The sequence below is a fragment of the Hippopotamus amphibius genome, chromosome 9 (genome assembly GCF_030028045.1).
Source record: "Hippopotamus amphibius kiboko isolate mHipAmp2 chromosome 9, mHipAmp2.hap2, whole genome shotgun sequence".
NCBI classification, from domain to species: domain Eukaryota; kingdom Metazoa; phylum Chordata; class Mammalia; order Artiodactyla; family Hippopotamidae; genus Hippopotamus; species Hippopotamus amphibius.
The window spans coordinates 133,464,006-133,486,170 of record NC_080194.1 but is presented as its reverse complement, the minus strand read 5'-3'; the positions used below and the strand labels follow the sequence as shown (position 1 = coordinate 133,486,170).

Here is a 22,165-nt window from a genome sequence, read left to right as displayed (position 1 = left end):
TGGCTCTGCAAGCTGACTTTCTCCTTTCATTTTTCACACCTCTGCCTGCATCTTAACATTCGCTCTCTCCTCTGTTCTCATTTGTCTATCATTTCAAGGTAGAGGCTGGACAGTTTGACTCCCACATCAAGTCCTGAGGGGGATTCGTTACTGAAAACACGTTCTTTTTTACATTCGTCAAGATTATTTCGCTTGTGAGTCAGACCCGTGGACTGTTTCACTGAATCTGTTGTATGTAGCCATGCACCTCCATGCTGATTTGGTTTTGACAGAAAGATCCAGTTGTAGCCTTAGAAGCAAGCATGGCTTGTGCATTTCCTGATGATGAAGGCCTCTAACTGCTGCCCTAACCTGGTGCAGAACTAATCTGTCTGAGTGCCGTGCAGAAACGTGGTTTGTGGAGCTCTGCAGTCTGTCCCATGCAAGTTGCTATCAGATACTCATATTTTTCTTCTTTGAAATCATAGTGTAATGCCATGCAAAGGCTGGATAAGTAAATTCATTCATTAAACTTAAGTTTACATGCTTTAAAATGAGATTACTTGTATTAGAGGCATTAGATGTGGGACTGCAGAGTTACAATTTAAAGGGTGATGATATTTTTCTAGGGAAAAATAAATGTAGAGAGTACTTTAAAATCCCAGAACGCAGGGTTGGGGGAGCGAAGGGGAAGCTGGGACGAGGTGAGAGAGTAGCACTGACATATGTATACACCACCAGATGTAAAATAGATAGCTGGTGGGAAGTTTCTGCATAACATAGGGAGATCAACTCGATGATGGGTGATGACTTAGAGCTCTGGGATAGTGAGGGTGGGAGGGAGTTGTGGGAGGGAGGGGATGTGGGGATATATGTATAAATACAGCTGATTCACTTTGGTGTACCTCAAAAACTGGCACAACAGTATAAAGCAATTACATTCCATTAAAGAGCTTATAAAGTAAAATAAAATAAAATAAAATCCCTGAACACTCTTATCAGTCAGAAAGCATTTTGTGTTCTGCTTTACCGATATGTGGCTTTCAAAAGTTGCTTTTCAGTTTCCTAATTTGTAAGCATTTTGACATTGTGAGAAACTCTTGGGCCATTGGAAATTTTAAGATGCAATGTTATAAAATATTCCAAAATACTTTAACGTACAACTATATCACAACACTAACCACTGTATTAGTTTTTTTTTTCATGTGTTTTAAAATGTAATGCTTTTTTTCTAACCAGTTGATTTTCCATTGGATGTCCAAATATACAAAAAGATCTACATTGACTTCTCCTTAGGGTATAGAAAACAAAATGCTTGTTCAGAACAATGTATAGATGTTATTAACTTGAGACAGGAAAGCTGACCAATGCCAATATCAATTTTTAAAAAAATCTTCCTTATTCTCCTGCTGGCACAGAATTTCACAGGTTCTTTAAATGTGCGGGAGTGGTGAAGAACTTGTTACTTCTCTGAATTTGGGGAATTGCCGCCTTCTAAAAGCACTTCCTCACCGAATGGGAGAAGCTCACTCTGGCTGACTCTCAGGCAGGCATGCTCTCCCCGCCCCTTCCTCTCCCTGTCCTTCTCGTCCTCTCTCTCTCCTTTCTTTCCTTCCCCTGCCCTCCGTGTATGTATGTGTTTGAGACTGAGCTGCTTTTGGCAGCTAAACCTGCTCGTGTCAGACCAGAACGCTGCCTGGAGGTCTGACCACTGATGTTGGCAGCGACTGCCTCCCATAACAGGGAGGATGAAGAAGGTGAAGACGTGGCATAGTCTTCCTGAAACTCCGAAGCCCAAAGGGAAATGGTTTGGTGACTTAAAAGGAGGAAAAGAATACCAGTGTAGAGTGAATGTCTTAAATGCCAAGATGGGATGGGACTTTAAAACCAAAGTGATTCTCACTCAGTTTCATGCCGCCCCTCTGGGCGGTGCTGACCCGTAGAGTTTCAGTGTGTGGTCCACAGATGGAACCCACCAGTGAAATAAATTAGTTGTTGGGCCCATAGTCTCAGCGAAGGCAACAAGTAAAATGGATGGGGAGGATAAGTCTGACTTTGTCGTTCTTGGTTTATTTCTCCATGGGAGAAGCGTGTGATTCTTTCTGTACACTTTTCTGAAGTCAGACGTCGCCAGTTATAATGAATACGTTGCATCGTCCCAAGGCGACCTGTGGTCTGAAAAGCAGATTTCGTTTCTTTTGTTTTGAATCGATTCTCTCTCCATGGAGGCTGGACACAGTGCCCGTGAGGGCCTCTGTGCAGGCACCCGGGAGGCTGGCCTGAGCATTAGGGGAGGTTGTGTTGGCATTTTTTCCTAATCTTTTTGGTGGTGACAGATCACATGTGGGGTGTCCTGGAGACACGGAAGAGGTGAGTCACGTTTGATGTATTGATAGATTTCAGAGGGTTCCACAGATGGATCACGGATGGGGAGTGGGGAAGAGAACAAGGCAGGACTAGGAAGAGGGCTCTTTTTATAGGTAGCATCATGGTGCCGTCATGAGAATCCTGAGAGGTTCCAGACTGCTAGTGTGGCGGGGAGGGTTAACGGGAACTGAAGACGGAGTTGTCTGTATGGACAGTTTATATGGAATTTCTGTGACTCCTTGCTAGGTTGGGAGAGGCCACTTTGCTATTGGGGACTGATACCCTGCCTCCCAGGGGTAATGACTCACCCTGCAGGTGAGATAGCTCAGTCTTGCCTGGCTGATAAGGGCCTGTCATTCTCATTCTCTCCCCAGGTCCCCTCTTCCCTCCTGGGTTTCACTTGGTCAATGAATAAGCTGAGTCATGAGGTGTAAGTAAATTATTTTATCAAATGAAAATCACATCAAAACATCCACAGAGAGACATCTAATGAAAGTGTAAATATTGCAGCACAGCATCTCCCGTATCTGGATGGCTTATACACAGACTTCAAGCTTTCCCACTATTGAAACCTTTAAATCTGAAAATGTGCTCCTCTGTCAGGCTTTTTGTAAACACCGTCTTGGGACATGGAGAAAAGATGGTGCATTGATGTTATCACAGTGGCACTAATATCATGGCAGATTTAATGCTTCATAAACAGCTCAAACTGCCAAGGTTAGTGTCCAAAAGTATTGTGTCGGTGTATGTGGGGGACGTTTATATTTGGTGTATGTTTGTGTCCGACATCCGAAACATGGCTAGCAAGCACTGGTGAACCCTGCTTAACTCCGACTGCAAACCCAGGCACTGCCTCCAGCCGGCAGTTCAGTTACACACGGGCTCTGGTTGGTGAATAGGTTGTGTCCCCAAACTTCTTTTGTTGATTAGCCTTTTAGAACACAAAGCGCATTGTCGCACAGAAATGCCACTTTGAATGGTGGGTGCCAGTGAGCTGTGGCTTGTTTCAGACTTCCGGTCAGGGCCCGTCAGTGGGTCAGGAAATCAGTGCTAGTTGACACCAGAATAAAAAAGAAGGGAGAAGAGAAACAGAATAGGAAACATCCGAGTGGGTTGCATAGGAAAGGGAGGTCTTATTTGGTGATACCGTTGCAATTTAAAACCTACCGCACACTGTATGCCTTTAGAGTGTGAAAGGCACCTGTGTAGGGGCAGGTTATGTCAGCAGTGAGTTAAATCTGGCCATTTGCCACCGTCCGGCCCTGTGATGTCAGGTGAGGGACTAAACCTGTCTGGGTCTCTGTTTTGTCATATTCAAAATAGCGCTGTTTGTAGAGGTAGCGTTGTAGATGAAGGAGTCTACGTTAAGGTTAATGTACTAGGATATTATAGAATATACGGTAATACTATATTAGGATTAGAGCTAATGCAGCATCTGGTGCGTGGTAACCTGTCTGCAAACCATTATTATTTATTGATACTCCTTTGTGATCTATGCAGACCTTAAAGATACTGTTATAAAATAGTCTAACTAAAACATGTGCTATTTAGTCTTCCCCAGAGTACAATTTATTCAGTGTTCCTGACATTTAGGATCTGCCATTTCGCACATTCTAGGAGATCTTTGATTTTACCTTAAATTATTCCTGTGTAGTCGAGACATCAATCTTAATTTTTTCCCATGAAGTGTGAAGAATGTTGCACATTGCCTTAGGTCTTTCAGCTGTCTGTCAAGTCCATCAAGACACTTAAGTATGGAATTGCTTCCCAACTCCCTATTTTAAGTAGTAGGTTTCGTCTTTATTTAAAAAAAAAAAAGTATTCTCTCTCTTTTTTAAGTGACTCTCAATTCTGGACTTTTCGGAGCTCCGTCTGCTCCTGTTTGACTCCCTCATAAAGTCATTCCTCCCTCCTGCACGTCGCTGCGCCGTCTTTTAAGGAGCTGTGTCAGCACTTGTGAAAACCTTTTCTTGTCTTGCTTGGGTTTAGAGCAGCTGCTGTGTTGACAGCTTTGAGGGGCAGGTTAAACATGTGGTCGGAAGCCTGGCATCAAAGTCGGGGAGGTCGGGATTCAAACCCAGCTCTGCCACAGGTCGTGGCCTTGGCCCCTGCAGGTCCCTCAGCCTCTCGCAGCCTCTGTCTCCGTGCCTGTGAAAACAGAGCTCCTGCCCACCTGTGGGGCTGCTTCAGGAGAAGAGAGCACCAGCAGGTTGGTGACTCTGCCTAGGAGGCCGCTGTCTCTGGCTGGGTCCTCAGTCACAGCTCCGCGGCCTTTTCTGCCCTTCCTGTCCTCTGGCCTCAGCCCTGGGGTTCTCAGGAAGACCCCCTCCCTCCACCCAGGAAACAGCTGGCTTCCGGGTGGGGCTTCCTACCCCTGATTCATAAAGCTCTGCATCTGCTCCTCGCTGCTCTCGGAAGTGAGGCCCCCACGTGTCCTCCAGGCCTTGTACTGCTGTCCCGTGTCCCCCCCCCCGCCGCTGACTTGTCTCCAACGGCGCAAAAACCTGCCGGATCCCATCCATCTTTTCAGAAAGACTCCTAGATCCCAGCTCCCTTTGCTCCCAATGGTTTCTTTCCTTTTACAGAGTCCGGGAGTCCGCATTCGTCACTCCCACCGTCGTGCCCTCTCCTTCAGCTGAGGGCCCTGGCGACCTCCGTGCCGTAAAGCCCCCCCGGGGCCCTTTCCTCCTCTGGTCGCTCTGGTTGACCCGTCCTTCCTCTCCGGGCTCCACGGCCCCGGACTTTCTAGGTCAGTCCTCTGCCTTCTCAGCCCACGGCGTCCCAGGCCCCCGCGCCTGCTCCGCCACGTCCCTATGGTGTTTACATGTTGCTCCTCCTCAGAGCTCCACTAGGACTTCTTTTCTAATCCGTGCCTTCTCCACTCCTGTTCCCACGTTCCCCTTCAATCACAGGGGTCTTGTAGAAACACGCATCCGCTCACCCTCACACCCTCCTGGTGACTGAGGCCCCGTGGTGAGTGGCTGGAGTCCCTGGGGCCTGTCCGTCACTCTGGCTTCAGCTCGGGTCCTCCCCACTCCCTCTTTAGTCTCCGCTGTTAAGGTCGTGTTTCAGTTCCTCAGTCAAGACCGTGTCTTCTCACTCAGAGCAGTCACTCTGTGTTCCTTCTGCCTGGAACATGCTTCCCCACCCCCAGTGTCTTTGACACCGTTTGCTCTCCCCACCTTCAGTCTCAGGAAAGGCGGGGTGTCTTCTCCTTAGAGAAACGGTCCCTGTGTCCTGGACTTGACCAGCTCCCCACTGCAAGTTCCAGAGCGCTTGTCTAACCCTCAGCACACGTGTGGGGCCCTGTGCCCTGTCCTTCCCTCCCGGTGAATACAAGGACGGGGTCTCCGATTCAGCCCCAGTTGCCCAGGCATAGAAGATGGTGTGTTTGTCCATGAATGAATGGATAGATGAATAAATGAGCAAGTGTGAGAATGTCATACATTAGTGTCTGTGTTCACAAGCAGGTGGACGGATGAATAAATGAACAAGTGAGAACGAAATAGATTTGTTTGTAAAGCAGTCAGCAGAGTTCTTATATGTAGTAAATACTCAATAATGGTAGCTTTATTTAGTTTTAATGGACTTTTCAGCTAGGAACCTTGAAAAGAAAGAAAAAAGCACACTCACCCCTCGTCCCCCTCCGGCTGGTTAATGCAAACAGTGCTCCTTGGTGACATCACTCCGTAAACACAGAGGCAGTTGGCAGAGGCCGTGGGAGCTGAGAGCAGTCTCCTCCCCACAGTCAACCTCCTGTTAAAATCATCATTTCTCACCTGGATTCTTACCTCCCTGCTGCTCCCCTACCAGTCCATTCTGCTCCTTTCCTTTCCTCCTCCTTGAGATTGTGAGCTGCCTCCGGTCTTCCAGGCGGGGAACGTCTCTTCCCTTCCTCGGTGCCCAGCACAGTGTCTGTTGAATGAATGAATGAGATGCGTGTTTCAGCGGCAGACTATGGTGTTGCCATGAGAGGTAGTGAAAATCGACCAATTTTGGTCTCAGTTCAGTTTTTTAAAATTGCAGTTCAGGCTTTTTGATTTTATACTTGTCCGGTATGGTGGATGTGTCAGTTCCTGTATTTTCCACCTTATTTCCACGTTTTTGTGTGGGAAAGGTCGCAATTCTGAACAAGAGCAGCGTGGCAGGAGCTGTTGCAGACTCAGGTCTGTGAGGCCCCCTCACTTCTCACCCCCCAGTGTGTGATGAGCTCGCTGAATCTGTCACTGTCGAGTGTCTCATGTGGCTTAGACACGGTTCTTTTAGTCTGAACCGTATATGTTTCTTGATTTCACGGCAGTAGCCTCATTAATTAGGCACCTACTGTGTGCCAGGCCCTGTGCTCAGAGCCCTGGTACGTACTCTCTGCCCTTCCTGATAGCTTTCTGAGGTAGGTAGATATGCCCGTTTTATGGATAAAGAGAGAGAGGCCCAGGGAGGCAGGTGACTTGCCTCAGGCAAGTTGAAATTTGGGCAGGATTTGAACCCAGGCTGCTGTGGCCTCGGAACCTGTGGTTTTCCCACTTGATTTCGTTGCCTCCCTTTGCATAGATTTTGAGTAAATGTCACCATATCTACAGGTCAGCCTTTGTCCAATTTGTGGAGAGTGTTTTCTTCTCCACTTCTTTGGCCTTTTGTTGTTGTTGTTGTTGTTGCCACACAACACGGTATGTGGGATTTTAGTTCCCCAGCCAGAGCTCGAACCTGGGCCCTCAGCAGTGAGCGCATGGAGTCCTAACCACTGGACTGCCAGGGGATTCCCATCCACTTCCTTGGTCTTAATTGGAGACCGTGAGGTGAAATGAGCTGTGGGAGCTGTGAGCAGAGCGAGGGAGTGACGTGGAGGGGGCATGGAGCCTTAGGTGTGACTCGTAGGTGGCGGAACCAGGATGGGACCCACTTCCTCTCTGGGCACCTGTTGAGTTTGCTCTGGGCCTTATCGGTCACAGGGCTCACAACACCTGCCCTCACGGTGCCAACCACCGATGCCGGGGGTACAAGCGCACCTCTGTGAACGCTCAGCTGCTCGCTCTCTCATGCTCTGCCCTTTACATCTTCTTAAGCATTGTGGCCTGAGCCTGCTTCCTTGGCTTTAGTCCGTTTCCTTCCCTGAGTGTGTCCTACGTGTCAGGTGCTGTGATGGAGGCCTGAGGAAAGCCAAGGTGAATGAACCCAGTTCCCCATTATTTCCACTGTCCTCTTTACAGGACTTGGATCTCTTTCATGTGCCTTAGTTTTCACTCCTTAGCCTTAGTACTTTTTTTGTGTTTTTTTTGTTTTGGCTGCGACGCACGGCTTGTGGGCGAACCTGGGCCCTCAGCAGTGAAAACATGGAGTCCTAACCCCTGGAATTCCCTGGCCTTAGTACTGTAAAGACAAACAAACAAGCAAGCCTTTATTGGGTAAGTATGCACTGTGTGAAGGAGAACAAGGGACAAGGAATCACAAGCCCTGCGTCCTGACCATGTGCCAGGGCAGGTGTGTTGCCCTCACCGAGTCAAGGGCCATGGCCATTTCTTTCCTGGTGTTGCTGTGAGGCTCAGGTGTGGCGATGTGTGGGCACTGCCCCCTGGCCACGGGAGCCTGCCCTGCAGAGTCGGAGCCAGCTCCTGTGCTCCCAGCCTGGGGCTCTTCACTTGCTCAGTCCGCCTTCCTTGGGGAGTTTTTCAGCAAAGGTGTTGTGAATACGTATCCTGGTTCTGGCTTTCTTCTCTTGAGTATAAACAAGCTGCCAACAGATACAAAAGCTGTGTTTCTTCCCTCCTTCCACAATCTTAGATGACACTTCTGCCAGAGTACCATGGTAGAACCCAGGCGCTGCAGAGATGAATGAGGTGTGATCCCTTCCCTCAAAGAGCACCTGACCCTGCTGGGTAGATGCGGGGTAAGAGTCAGAGCTGAGGTGGGGGCTCGACTGAGCTAGAGGCCCTGACGTCCACTGGCAGGTTTGCACTTCATCTTGAAGACCCTGAGGATTTTATAGAAGGGGATGGATGGGCAAGGGTAAAACAGGGCTGTCATCTCCCAGGCAGGCTGCCTGCTCTCACCTGTTGGGCACCCTGGAAATTGCTGCACTGCACATGCTTCTGGCAGACCACCGATTCTCGTGTGCACCTCAGTATCCTCCTCGTTCCTTGGATGGGTTTAGGGGAGGTGCACCCAAGATCATTTTTTTGAACACAGGCAAGTGTTCCTAGTGACTGTGACTAGGGTTGAGTGTTTTTATAAAGTTGGCTCTCCCGTAGAATCCAAGATAAAACCCTCCATGCTCTCTCTGGTAAAAGGTGAAAAATGGTCATGCTGTTGAAAACCCAAAGTTGATCAGATTATGTGGAATATGAGAAAACTTCTGAATCCAGTATGTTCGCATTAAATAGACAAGCAAATACAAAGCAACGTTTGGTGCCCTCCTGATGTGGGGTGAAAACCCGGAATTGAGAGCACAGGGGTGCAGGGCCCCAGGCTGGCGGCTGAGGGAGGAGTCGGGAGAGGCCTTGAAGGGCGTCAGAAGTGGGCACCATTGAGCATGAAAGCACACGTTGGCAGGTGGGACTAGGCGTAGCGTTTGGGTGTGCAAAGCTGGCAGAGACCATTATCTACACATGTCACTTCCTGTGGGCGGTTAACTTACCAGGTTATCACGGAGAGATTCCTTCTGCTTTTTACATAACACTGTTGTATGGAGCGGTGGGCAGACTCTGAGTCTCTTGCAGACAGAAGCATTTGCCTGTGTTAACTCTCAGTGACACGGTCTGGAACCCTTCCAATGCACATGGTGTTATGAAAAGAATGTCGCTTTGGTTTGAATCCCAACACTTGTCATCTTTGGGACCTTGAACTAGTTCTTCTGAGCTTCAGTGTCCTTATCTATAAAGTCAGGATAAGACTTGCAGGATTTTTCCATACCTGGCAGAATGAGTAACCAGTAAATATTTCTCTTTCTTGTAACCGTTGGATTGATAAGCATTATAGGTAATTCCCTTAGACACTGACTGAGAACCTGATGTTGGCTGAGGGTAGCCACTGCAGAAAATGCAGGACTAACGGTGTGTAACTGCTTCTGAAGTTTCCTAATGCTCCCCCCGCCCCACCCCTCCAGCAGTTGCGGCAATGGAGTGATTGCAGCAGCTTGATAACCAGGCTGCACAGACTGTTCTCAGCCTCCCGCAAAAGGTCTGAGAAGCCTGGCATTTCGACAGCACATGGACCATTCAGGGACACCTCCTTATCACTGAAGACATTGAAACTGGAGTAACTCTTACCTTGTCTTACAGAGACCTTCTAACTTAGTCTCAGAAATGGCCGTCAGGGGTTGGACAGAGTAAACAACAGAAAATCTAAAGAGTTTAAAATGTAATGAACATCTGTAAAACCACCACTCAACCAAAGAGCTCAAATATTGTTAATAAATTACATCTACCTGTTGTTCCTCCCCTTCCCACCCCCTGATCCCGGCCGGGGTGGGGGAGCAGCCACTCTCCTGAAAGTCATGCTAATCGTTTTCTTGCTTTTTGGCACACTCTCCCACCCTCCCACCCCTCTTCCCCCATCTTCCTTCCCCCTCCCTCTCCCTCTCCCTCTACAGATCTACAAAATGATATCTTGCTGAGCTCGTAATTTGCCTTTGCCTGAGGTTGAGCAGCTCTTTATAGAATTATTGGCATTACGTGCTCCCTTCTCTGTGAAACGACCGTGCATGCTTTCCGTGTCGTTTGCCCATCTTTCTGGTGGATGTCCTCTTCCTGATTTGTAGGCGTCTTTCTGGTCCTGCTGCTAATCCTCCATCGGCCGCACGGGGTCACACACATCTCCTCCCAGCGTGTGGGTTGTCTTCGCTCTCTTGGAAGTGTCTTCTGATGGACAAAAGTTTTCATGTTAATGTAGCCAAACTTATTGATCTTTTTTTTTTATGCCGAACTTTTTTTGTATCTTCATAAATTCTTTCGTACTTCAAGCTCAGGAAGATATTCACTTCTATTTTCTTTTCAAGTTTTCAAAGTTTGCTTTTGACATTTAAGTGCTTCATCCATCTGGAGTTGATTTTTTGGCCTGGTGTGAGTAAGAATCCACTTTCTTTTTTTTTTCCTGTGGATAAACAATTTTTCCAACTTTTCCTTTTGCACACTGTTATGCTGCCTCTGTCAAAAATCGAAGTTTCACAGGAGCATAAGTCTGTTTCTAGGCTCTTCTGTACCCTTGCTCAGTTTGTTTATCTCTGTCCCATTACTACACTGTCTTAAGTACTACAGGTTTACAATAAGCTTTTTTAGCTAGCAAGCCTTCCTTACTCTTCTTCAGAAATGTTTGGGCTATCATTGGCCCTTTTGTCTTCCATTTAAAATTTGGAATCAACCTTTCAAATTCCACAGAATGATTGAGGTGTAATTTATATACAGTGAAATATACACAGTTCTGTTGTCCAGCTCTTTGTCTTAACGAATGCACATCCTTGTGTAACCTCCACCACGATCAAGACGCCGGACAGTTCCATCGCTCCCAGAATTCCCTCCTCCCCTTGGTGGTTGACCTCCTCCCTCTGTCTCTGGCTACTGCTGCTCTGTGTTCTGTTGAGTTTTTTTTTTTATCTCATTTAAAATTTTTTCAATGTTTTATTAAAACTTTGGAATTTTTTAAACTGAAACTGAATTAAATCTAGAGATCAATTTAGGAAGGACTCTACCTCTTATGTTAAGTCTTCTTGTCTGTGAATATAATGTAGCTCTCAACTTGGAGAGATTTTTTTACTTGACAATAATGGAAGGTTCTACATTTTTAGAAAAAAATCTGAAGATGTTAAGTAGTTCTTTAAAACTGCTCTAAAGGAAGCATTTTATAAGATAATCCTCAATCTAAATGGACACCTAAATACACACAAATGTATGTCAGATTTGTGGGAATATTATGATTTAGAAAAAAATCACGTCTCGGTTCCAAACCGGCTTTGTTGCTCACCCTCTGAGGCCGTAAGCAAGCTGCCTGGCTCCCCTGATGCTCTGTCTCTTTATCTATGTCATGACTGGAACATCTCTTCCTCACGGGGTGCTTGTGAAGATTAAATGCGCAAGGTGTCCAGACAGCGGACCTGGCACAGTGAAGCCATGGGCGGGTGAGACTGTGGGAGAAGAGCTGCTCTCACTCACCCACGAGGAACCAGGGAGGGCCCCCACCGTGTCTGGTTTCGCAGCGGCTTTAACAAAGTGGCACGGCCGAAAGATGGCCTTGAGTCATTTCCCTGACAAATTTGGAAAAGGTTCGTGTTACCAAGCCGCCTGCTCCACGCTGCTTCTGACAGGCGAGCTGGAATCACTGGAGGACTCAGCTGACAGCCAGTTCATTTTGCTGATTCATCCATTAGAGGGTGGCTCTGAGCCAGAGCTTGGCTTCCAGATTAAAGGCCGAGAGCTGCAAAGCTGCTGGGACTGGAAGGAATGCTGGTAAATGATTGCCATGTGAAGGCCAGCAGTTCAGAGCGGGGTGTTCCTTGTTTCCCCCCTTAAGTGATCCTAACTCCAGGTGTGCTCAGATATATTCCCCCACCAGGGTGAGAGAGGTTTTGCAGCATTTGTCCATAGGGCTGAGAGCTAAATTATTGGAAACAATTGGATGCTGCTAAGTAGATCATCTTGGCTCCTTTACGACCCTATCATCACCTCTGCGTTCATGGGGAATGTTGACTCAAGCCTACTCTTACTTGGTAGTCCAAATTAAACTCGAGAGAGGCATTGTTGCAGACGTCATCCCTGTGGGGCACGCTTCAAAATAAGCCTGCCTGAGGAAGAAATGAAACTTAAAGAGGAAAATCAAGGAGATGCTCATTGGCCAGCAGTCGGTACAGAATAATCATGTAGGATCTGTGGGCTCTCATGTATTGCATTCGTAGGTGAATCTGTGTTAGTAGGTAGTCTCAAGCTTACAGGAAATTCTGCAGAAAGCTTGCATGTGACAGGGTGAGCTCAAGAGGGTGGAAATTGTGTCTTATTTTACCAATACCTGGCATCCCCCGTGGGACAGACACCCAGTGGGCAGTTGCTAGACAGGGGCATGGATGGCTGATGTTTGCTGGGTGTATGGGCTGTGGGGCAGTTAGATAAATGAGCCAAGAAAGTCAGAAGTGTAGTCTGTTGAAAGCAAGAAAACTGAGTGTCCTGAGGAATAAGATTTTAAAGAAAGATCCTGTTTCTGTGGTTCTGTAATGTGGGTGACATTAGTCGACAGTGTGTCTGCAGAACTAGATGCTTTCTGTTTACCTCCTTGTAGTGAGTCAGAGCACACTGTTTTGAGCTCACATTTCACTAACTCACTCTACTTCCTTGGGATCATGTGAAAGTTCTTTAATACCCTCAGGGTTTTTTTTCTTTTCTTTTCTTTTCTTTTTTCCCCCTCTTTAACTCTAGAGTGAATATTTGAGAAGTACAGCAAACTTAGTAAAAAAAATTTTTTTAATAAGAGTGGTGGTCTTATTTTTCTTTTTGTTTTATTTTGCTTTGCTCTTTAGTTGGCTACACATTTAGGGCGTGATGTTCTATAAACTACTGTTGTGCTGAGTTTTAGGCAAATCTGGTCCACTTGGGAGTGAAGATGAAAGTGTCAGGTGTCAGGATGCGGAGAGTATCTGCCTCTCCCAGTTGTCTTTCCCTGTGGTTTAAGGTCCCTGAGGTTCTGGAGTCGCGTGTCTGGGTCTGTTGTGTCTGTCACCACTCGCTGCATTCTACCATGCTTCATTCATCATTCATTCAGTATTTGCCAGGAACTACTCTGTACCAAGAACTTTGCTAGAAGTGGGTATACAGACTCTATTGCAGACGTCATGGTGCTTTGGCAGCTGCCTGGGTCCCAGGGCCCTCACTGTCTTGCTGCTGGTGTGGGTGGTAACCAGTGGCAGTGATAGTGTCCAGGGAGTGTGTGCTCATACTGCAGAAGCTGGGCCAGCACGTGGGGGCCTATCCCCCCGGTTTCCCTGGGTCCTCACACCCAGGCCACCCGCGTGTTCCATCCCCCAGCCTCTGAGGAGGGGGCAGCAAGATGGACTGGCCTTAGTCAAGCTTTAACACCGAAGAGGGAATGAGCCCTCGCTCTCAAGTACTCCTGCCAGAGGCACATTACAGAGAGTTAGCAGGCTTTCAGAGCAGAAGAAGAGGCAGGTCTCAAGTATTGTGGGAGGATCTTGACTCCACAGAGTCTAAAGGGAAGTGCAGAGTGGCAAGAAGGGCCCTGGCCTTTGGGTCAGAGCAGCCTGGTTTTGCCTCCTAGCACCGCCGCTGGCCTGCAGTGCGGCCTGTGGCAGTCCCCCGCCTCTGTGTCCCTGCTTTCTCATATTCTGTAAAGATGCTGTCTCTCTTGCAAGTGCATTGTGAAGGTTAGACATCATGTATGCAAAGCACTGGGCATATGGTAGACCTTCAGTATTTGACACAGTGATCAGCACTGCTGTCAATATTGCTTTTCTTGTCATCTTTATTTTTAACAAGATAAGTGAGGGTTTACAGTTTTCCCTTAGTGGTTTGGTTTTATTTATTCTTACTCTCAGTAATTTTCAGGCCATAGTGTTACCTGCAAATACTCTGAAAATTAATGTTTTGCTTACATCATTCTGGTTCTTTATAGCTTACAGAGCACTTTTGCACTGTAAGGGAGACTGGGGAGCAGTGACTCTCTTTTTTCCAGGAGGGAAAACTCAGATGTGGAGAGTTAATGGGACGTTCCCAAGGCCACCTGACTTCAAGTGCAGACCTGACCCCAGGGCTCCTTTGACTACCTCAAGGTCACCTTTCTGAACGGACATCTCTGGGGCTAGGCCAGACTCTTTGATAAAGATTTTTTCTTTTCCTTGTAGCTGTCAATACCAGCAAATATGCAGAGAGCTATCGGATCCAGACCTATGCTGAATATGTGGGGAAAAAAAATGAGGAGAAGCAGATCAAGAGAAAGTGGACAGAAGATACTTGGAAGGAGGTTGAGAGAAAGCGGTTAAACACACAGTGCATCTCCTATGCTCTTCAGAATCACTGTTACCACGCCAATAGGTAAGAGTTCTCGGCTGTTGATTTGAAAGGGCAGCGTCGTTCTAGCAAAGCTCTTCTCGTTGCTTCTTTTAGGACTGTAAGTGCTAAATCTGACTCGTGAGAAAGACTTTTTTCTAATTGTTCACATAGCATCAGAAGTTACTACTCCCTTAATTCTTTCTTGTAGAGACCATTTCAGTTACCACTCATGAAACCCCAGTGAGGCAGACAAGGGGATGCATCTTATTCCCATTTTAGGGGTAAAGAAACAGAGGGTCCATGACTTGCCCGCCATTCGGCAAGAAAGCCAGGGTCAGAGCTGCATGCTTCCGCCTGGTCTCTTCCTCTTCCCAGGCTGCCCTGCTGCGCTGGCTGAGCTTCCAAACCCCTTTCAGGTCCCACGTGGACACTGAACCACATGCCTGCTGTCCAAAGGGAACTTGACACACACTTCCTTTACTTACCTGTAATCCTACTTTCAGAAGATAAATACTGGTGATATTTTAGAATCTTTGTGAAACTATAAAACATAGGCATGGAAAATGGGCGGGGCGGAGTTCATTGTTGAAAATTGTGAAGATGAGAAAAGTGTGAATTAACAAAGAAAAAATTAGCCATAATCCCACCACCCAGAAGCAATCACTGTTAATATTTTGGACTGCCCTCCATACTTTTTAAATGGTTTTTAGAGGTTTCTTTTTAAATTGAGGTAAGATTAACATATAATAAAGTGTACAGATCTAAAATGTTTAGTTCAAAGGGTTTTAACAGATATGTATACACAGGTGACCACCACTGAAAGCAAAATATACAACGTCTGTCTCCCCTCTTAAAATTCCGTTGTGCCGCTTTTCAAGCAACTCCAAGCCTCCACTATCTTAAGCAACTGTTTCAAATTTCTGTCACTATGGATTAATTTTTATTATTCTTGGAATTTACAAAAAGTGGAATCATTTGGTATGGTGTTTGGCTTCTTTCACTTAACATGATTTTGAAATTCATCCTTAGTATTGTGTGTATCAGGAGTACGTTAATTTTTATTATACAGTGTTATTTCATTGTATGAATGTACAGCATTTACCTGTTCTGCTGTCGGTGGACATTTGGGTTGTTTCCAGGTGGGACTCCTATAAATCAGGCCGCTATGAACGTTCCTGTAAAAAATGTCGTATGGACGTATGTTTTCATTTCTGTTGAGTAAATAGCTAAGCTTAGAATTGTTGCTTCTTAGGATAGGTGCATGTTAAACTTCCTAAGAACAACCAGACAGTTCTGCCAAGTGGATATGCCGTTGTGTAACTCCTCCAGCATCGTGTGAAAGCTCCAGCCACCCCACGTCCTTGGCAGCAGTCAGTGCCGTCTGTCTTTTTAGCTATCCTGCAAGATACAGGATGCTATTGCCATTTCTCTTGTTGACCACCGTTTTGTGTGCTTCTTGACCATGCAGATACCTTCTGTTTGAGGTGGCTCTTGCCCATTTGCTGTAGATTTATAGGTGTTCTTTTATATATTCTGGGTACACATCCTTTGTCAGATGTATGTGCTGCAAATACATTTTTTGAGCCTGGGGTAGTATATTCATTTTATTAGTGATTTTTTTTTAATTAATGAATTTGTTTCTTGGCTGAGTTAGGTCTTCATTGCTGCCCACGGGCTTTTAGTTGTGGTGAGTGGGAGCTGCCCTTCATTGTGGTGCGCAGGCTTCTCAATGAGGTGGCTTCTCTTGTTGCAGAGCACCGGCTCTAAGTGCACGGGCTTCAGTAGTCGTGGCGCATGGGCTTAGTTGCTCTGCGGCATGTGAGATCTTCCTGGACCAGGGATTGAACCTGTGTCCCCTGCATTGGCAGGCAGATTCTTAACCACTGTACCACCAGGGAAGTCCCTGGTGTTGTATTTTGACTAGCAGATATTTTTAATGTTGATGAAGCCCTGTTAATAATTTTTTTTTGATGGTTTGTGAAGTTTTCCCATTCCAAAACTCTGCCTACCTAAGGTTACAATGATTTTCTAGAAACCTTTCCTCTAGAAGATTTATAGTTTTAGCTTTTACATTTGAGTCTGACCCATTTCAAATTAATTTTGTATGAAACAGGAGTCAGGGTTTAGTTTTTTCCATATGGATATCTAGTTGTTCTGGCAACATTTGTTAAAAAGACTTTTCTTTGTTAAATTAACGTGGCACTTTTGTCAAAAATATATTGACCATGTATGTCTAGATCTATTTCTGGACCCTTCTGTTCCACTCATTTTTATACCTGTTCTTATGCCAATAGCACACTTTCTTATTTCTGACTTTATAGTAAGTCTTAAAATCAGGTAGTATAAACCCTCCAACATTGTTCTTCTTCATATTGTTTTGACTATTCTAGATCCTTTGTATTCCACATAAATTTTAGAATCGTCTTTCTTCACTAGGCCTGTTTTGTAGTTTTTACTGTGGAAGTCTTATATTAGTATTATGTTAATTTTTCCCTAAATATTTATATTATTTATGCTATCATAAATGGAATTCTTTCTTAAGTTTAATTTTCAGATTGTTTGCTGCTTCTATGTAGACATATAATTAATCATTGTATATTGACTTGTATCCTGCAATCTTTTAAAATTCACTTATTCTGAAAGGTGGATTTTTTTCTTAATATTCTGCAGGGTTTTTAATTTACACAGTCCTGTTGGCATACTAATAACAACAGTTTTATTTCTTTTCCAATCTTTATGTCTTTTTTGTCTTTTTCTTGCCTTATTGTACCAACTAGCACCTTTGGTGTATTGCTTGCCTTGCTTCCAGCATTAGAGAGGGGAAGTTAGTTCAGCATTTCCCCTTGAACGAGGATTCTTAGGTTGTCCGTACAAGTCTTTTCTCAGGGTGAGAAAGTTCCCCTCCATTTCAGATGCATTTTCCGTATCTTTTAAAATTGTCATATGGTTTTTGCCCTTTGTACATATTTTGAACGACATTGATTGGTTTTTGAATGCTTAATTGGACTTGCATTCCTGGGAGAAATTCCACTGGGTCATGAGGTATTATCCTTTTTACATGTTGTTGGATTTGATTATATTGTTAAACATTTTTATATCTTTGTTCATGAAGATGAGGAATATTAGATTGTAATTTTCTCTTTTATATCTTTGTCAAGTTTTGGTATCAGGGATTATACTGACATCATAAAACTCTTATAGTTAAGAAGTTCCTCTTCTGTTATTTTGTGACAGTGTGTGTAGGACTTTTTTCTTAAATTATTGGTTGAGTTTACGAGTGAAAACATCTGGGCATAAGGGCTTTGTATGGAATGGTTTTTGATTATGAACTCAATTTCTTTAATAGATATGGGGCGATTTAGGTTTTCTGTTTCTTGTATCACTTCTAGGAATTTGCGTTTTCCAAGGAATATTCCATTTTATTTAAGTTGTCAAATTTGTTAGCATAAAATTATTAGCTCAGAATATTCCCTTATAATTTCAGTATTTGTAGGATCTATAATTATGTCCCTTTAAAAATTCCTAATATTAGTAATTTCTGCTTTCTCTCTCTCTTCCTTGCTAGGTGTTTATCAATTTATTCTTTCTAAAAACCAACTTTTAACTTCATTGGTTTTTCTCTGTTGTATTTGTGTCTTGCTTTTACATTTATTTATACTCCTTTTTATTTCTTCTGCTTATTTGAATTTAATAGTTTTGGATTTAATATGTTATTCTTCCATTTTAAGGAGGGAACAACTCATTGGTTTTATGTTTCTTCTTTTCTAGTGAATTTTCCTTTAGATTTTGCTCAGCCGCATTCCACGTTTTGATATGTTATCTTTTCACTATCGTCTATTACAAAGTATTTTCTAATTTGTCTTGTGCTTTCTTCTTTAACGCATGAGTTATTTAGAACTTCTTTGATAATCCTTGAGACTTGTTTTATGGACTGACGTGTGGTCTGTCTTGGTGCATGTTTTGTGTGGACTTGAGTGAGTGTGATATTCCATTAATAAGATTTTAAGTTACATTGGTTCACGGTTTTGCTCAACTCTTCTGTGTCTTTACTGATTGTGGGTTGGGTTATTTCTGTTGCTGTTGTTGTTGTTGGGTTTTTTGGAGGGCGGGATTGTCTTAATTTTTCTTTCAGTTACTGAGAGTGGTATTGAAATCTCCAACTGTGGTTGTAGATTTATTTCTCCATTTAATTACATCAGGTTTTGCTTCATGTATTTTGAAGCTGTTTTGGTAGTTATATGCCCATTTAGGATTGTTATGTCTTCTGGATGAATTGCCCCTTTTATCATTGTGGAATATGTCTCTTCGGTTCTAGAAATAACCTTTTCTGTTTATTGTGTCTGATATTAACATAGCCACTCTTGTTTCTTATGTTAGCTGTTTGCCTTTTACTGGCAACTAATATTTGTCTTTATAATTAAAGTAGGTTTCTTATAAACAGCTTATGGTTGAGTCTTGCTTTTTTATCCATTCTTACAGTCCCTGCCTTTTATACTTCATCTAATTATGATACAGGTGAGCCTGTCTTCCGTCTTGGTATTTGTTTCCTATTTGTCATGCTTGTTTTGTGTCCCTTTGTTCCTCTTTTCTGTCACTTTTTGGATGAATTGTGTGTTATTTAGTGCTTACTGATATTATTCAGCCTCCCGTTTTATCTTCCCTGTCAACTTTCTGCTTATACTTTTTTGTGTTATTTTTTGTCATTGCTCCAGAGTAATAGTTGGCAAACTATAGCCCATAGGCCACATCTGGCCCACGTTTTTATAAAGTTTTATTGGAACACAGCTGTGCCTGTTAATTTACATATTGCCTCTGACCGCTTTGCATTACGATGGCAGATTTGGACGGTTGTGACAGAGACCATGTGGCCCACAAAACTCAAAATGTTTACTATCTGTTCCTTTAACGAAAAGTTTGTTGATCGCTGCTCTAGAGCTACTCTGCCCAGGGGTAGCCAGTGACCACACACGGCTAATGAGTACCTCAGATGTGGCTAGTCCAGACTGAGATGTGTGGTAAATTTAAAACACACACCTGATTTTGAAGAATTGATTACAGGTTGAAATGATAATATTTTTGATATGTTGGGCTACATTAAAATATTATTAGAATTAATTTCATTTGTTTCTTTTTATTTAATTTTTAATAGTGGCTCCTAGAACGTTTAAAATTGCGTATCTGGCTCACAATATATTTCTGTTGGCCAGGCACTGCTCTAGAGATTATAATACGCCTCTTTAATGTATCACAGTTTATCTTCAAGTGAAAATTACACTACCTCATGAACAATGTAGGATTCTTACAAGAGTGTATTTCCATCTGCCCCCTCCCATCCTTTGTGATCTTTTGTCTCATATTTTGCTTCTACATTTTGTAAGCTTGATATGTTGTTGCTTTTGTTCCTTTTTTCTCTCTCTCTTTCTTTAAAACAGTTAATACTCTTAAAGAAAATAAGGGACTAAAGTATGGGGAAAATAGCATAAGTATAAACATAAAAATTCAGGCATAATTAGAAAGGTCCAGTTAAGATTGTGCAGGGCCCTCATGGTTGGTTCTGTGGCTCACTTCTTTTGGCTCTAGAGGATTGACCTGAGACCTTGGGAGACACGTCACAACAGCTGAGCTTCTGGGGTTGGCTGTTAGCGTTACCTGTAGAGGTGGATGTCCATGTCTTGTGCTGTTTGCATTGCTGTTGTGGCAGCAGGCTTCTTTCCTTTTCTGTAATAGATTCAGAATATTCAAGGAGTTTATAGTTGATAACTGGACAAAAGATAGGGCTTTGGTTCTGGGAAACTGGATTGAAAATAAATTTGCTTGAGAAAGGAAAAAGATTTGTTTTTGGGTGGCAAGAGATCTGAATAAGTACAGGTTGGCATGGCATTTGAAGAATCCTCCTTTATAGTGGACGCTAAAACACTTAAAATCTCACTAATAGATATTTGGTCCCCATAGATAAACACTGATGTTTGAAACAATCCTGAAAAACAGATGCTATTACAATTCTCATTTTATTAAGGATGTTCTATAACGAAAGAAAATGGTCTTCCAAAGCCACTTTGCCCTTACAGAGGTTTGGTCCACCGTGTCTGTGGGTTACTTGCCCTTTGGCTTATTTCAGCTGTTGGGAAAAACCCTTTGGCTAGTCTCTTCCTTCTAGCCTTTCCCTTCTGTGAGGCTAAATTTCAGCCTGCCTTGAAAATAGAGTAGCTCCTGGAAATTCCTGCTTATGTAAGAAATGCTAAAGCATATATCAAATCCATGGTTTTCAGATTTCTTATAATTTTCATCTAAAGTTAGCAGTTTCTGCATCTAATTGAATGTGCATATTACATTAGGAAATGGGGGGAAAGCCCTTTAGAGACAAAGAAAAGTTCTGATGAAGCAGACTGTGTTCCAGGGCCCACTGCTTTGTCAGACTGCTTACACATTCATTCAGAAACGGGCCTGTGGAGCAAGTGTTTTCTCTCCTCTGACTGAAAAATGCCTGAGAGACAGCAGAGGCCACAGAGTGGAAATGGAACTGACTTACAGGCAGCTGGACAGCAAGGCTTCTAGCTTGGGCTCCGCTGGTACCTTGGGAAAGACTTCAGTCACTCCTTGCTTCAGTGAATACCAGCAAGAGCCCAGTGTTTGTCTCTGTTTTCTCATCTTAAATGAGGCATTTTATTGGAAAGAATGTTAAAGTTCCTTCTAAGTCTTAAATTCCAAGTGTTCTTACACTGTACACAACGTAGGGCGCAGAGAGGAGACTGGTATACATTCTTGAGGCCCTTTGACAGTCTCCTTAAATAGCAGGTAGTTTCTTCTCAATCTGAAGAGTTAGATTTTTGAAAATCCCTGTAGTAGAACTTTTGGTTAAGAGGTATATAATAAAAATATGATTGGGTGAACCTATGAAAGCCCTCTACTACACAGTGCACCAAATAAAGAAAAGATCATTGACCCTTTCACTGGGTACTGCCTTTCAAATCCCCACCTACCATCTGTATACTGGAATTTCTTTGAAGCTCCTTCTCTCCATGATTTCAAAATGGTTAGATACCACTCAGTCCGTAGCAGAAGAAACTTGTGCTCAGCCCTTTTTGCCCTCTTTGTCTTGGTCCTCTGTTTGCACATTCATTGCTTTTGTGTTTCTGTGACTCAGAGTGGTGGCTTCTCACCTTCAGACCCCAGCCCTGCCACCCCACCTTCCATCTTCGAATGGATCTCTACAGCCTGAGCCCTGCCCCTTACCCTGAGGGGCCCCTCACTTCTCTGTGTTGATGTCCTCTAGTTTCTTTTTTCTTGCCCCTGGTTCCACTGCAGAAATCTCCATTTAGCTTTTTGCTGCTTCTGTTCGTGGTACTCAGCTGCCTCTTCCTGGGGAAATTTCCTCTTTTTTTTTTTTTTTTTGGTTCTTGTTCTCTTCTTGGTTCTATAGCTTAGGAACAGACTTTACATCTGTGTCTTTATATTAACCAAATGACATTGCCACAATTTGCATGTCCCTTTGGATGGACCCCTGGCTTCTGGAAAGGACTATAAAAGTTATCTAGTCTAGCTACCTTAGTGTCTTTCTTGGATTTGAGCAGAGTAAATGTTGGCAAATTCACTTTAGATCTTGTGAGGTACATATATTTTAGCAGCAAAAGTGTTTTCCCGTGACACTTTTTAAACCATTGGAGTGATAAATGCACATGATTTTTGAGAATTTGTGTAGTGTAGGAGAATAGAAAATGAAGGGGGGGAGATCTTGGCTCCACAACCCCAGTTCTTTTTCCCAGTGGCAGCTACTGTTATCATTTCTTCATTATCTGTTATCACTCTACTTATAAATTATACCTCTGTTTCTTGTCTGA

The 22,165-nt window shown here is 43.9% G+C and overlaps 1 protein-coding gene across 2 annotated transcripts in view; it reads left to right on the top strand.

The window, feature by feature from the left end:
• Nucleotides 1-22,165, top strand: part of PARN (poly(A)-specific ribonuclease) — a 156,625-nt gene that overhangs the window by 95,733 nt on the left and 38,727 nt on the right. For both annotated transcript variants that reach the window (XM_057749113.1, XM_057749112.1), the window contains exon 22: nucleotides 14,180-14,369. In XM_057749113.1, coding sequence (XP_057605096.1) covers nucleotides 14,180-14,369 — 190 coding nt within the window. The remainder of the gene's footprint in view (nucleotides 1-14,179; nucleotides 14,370-22,165) is intronic.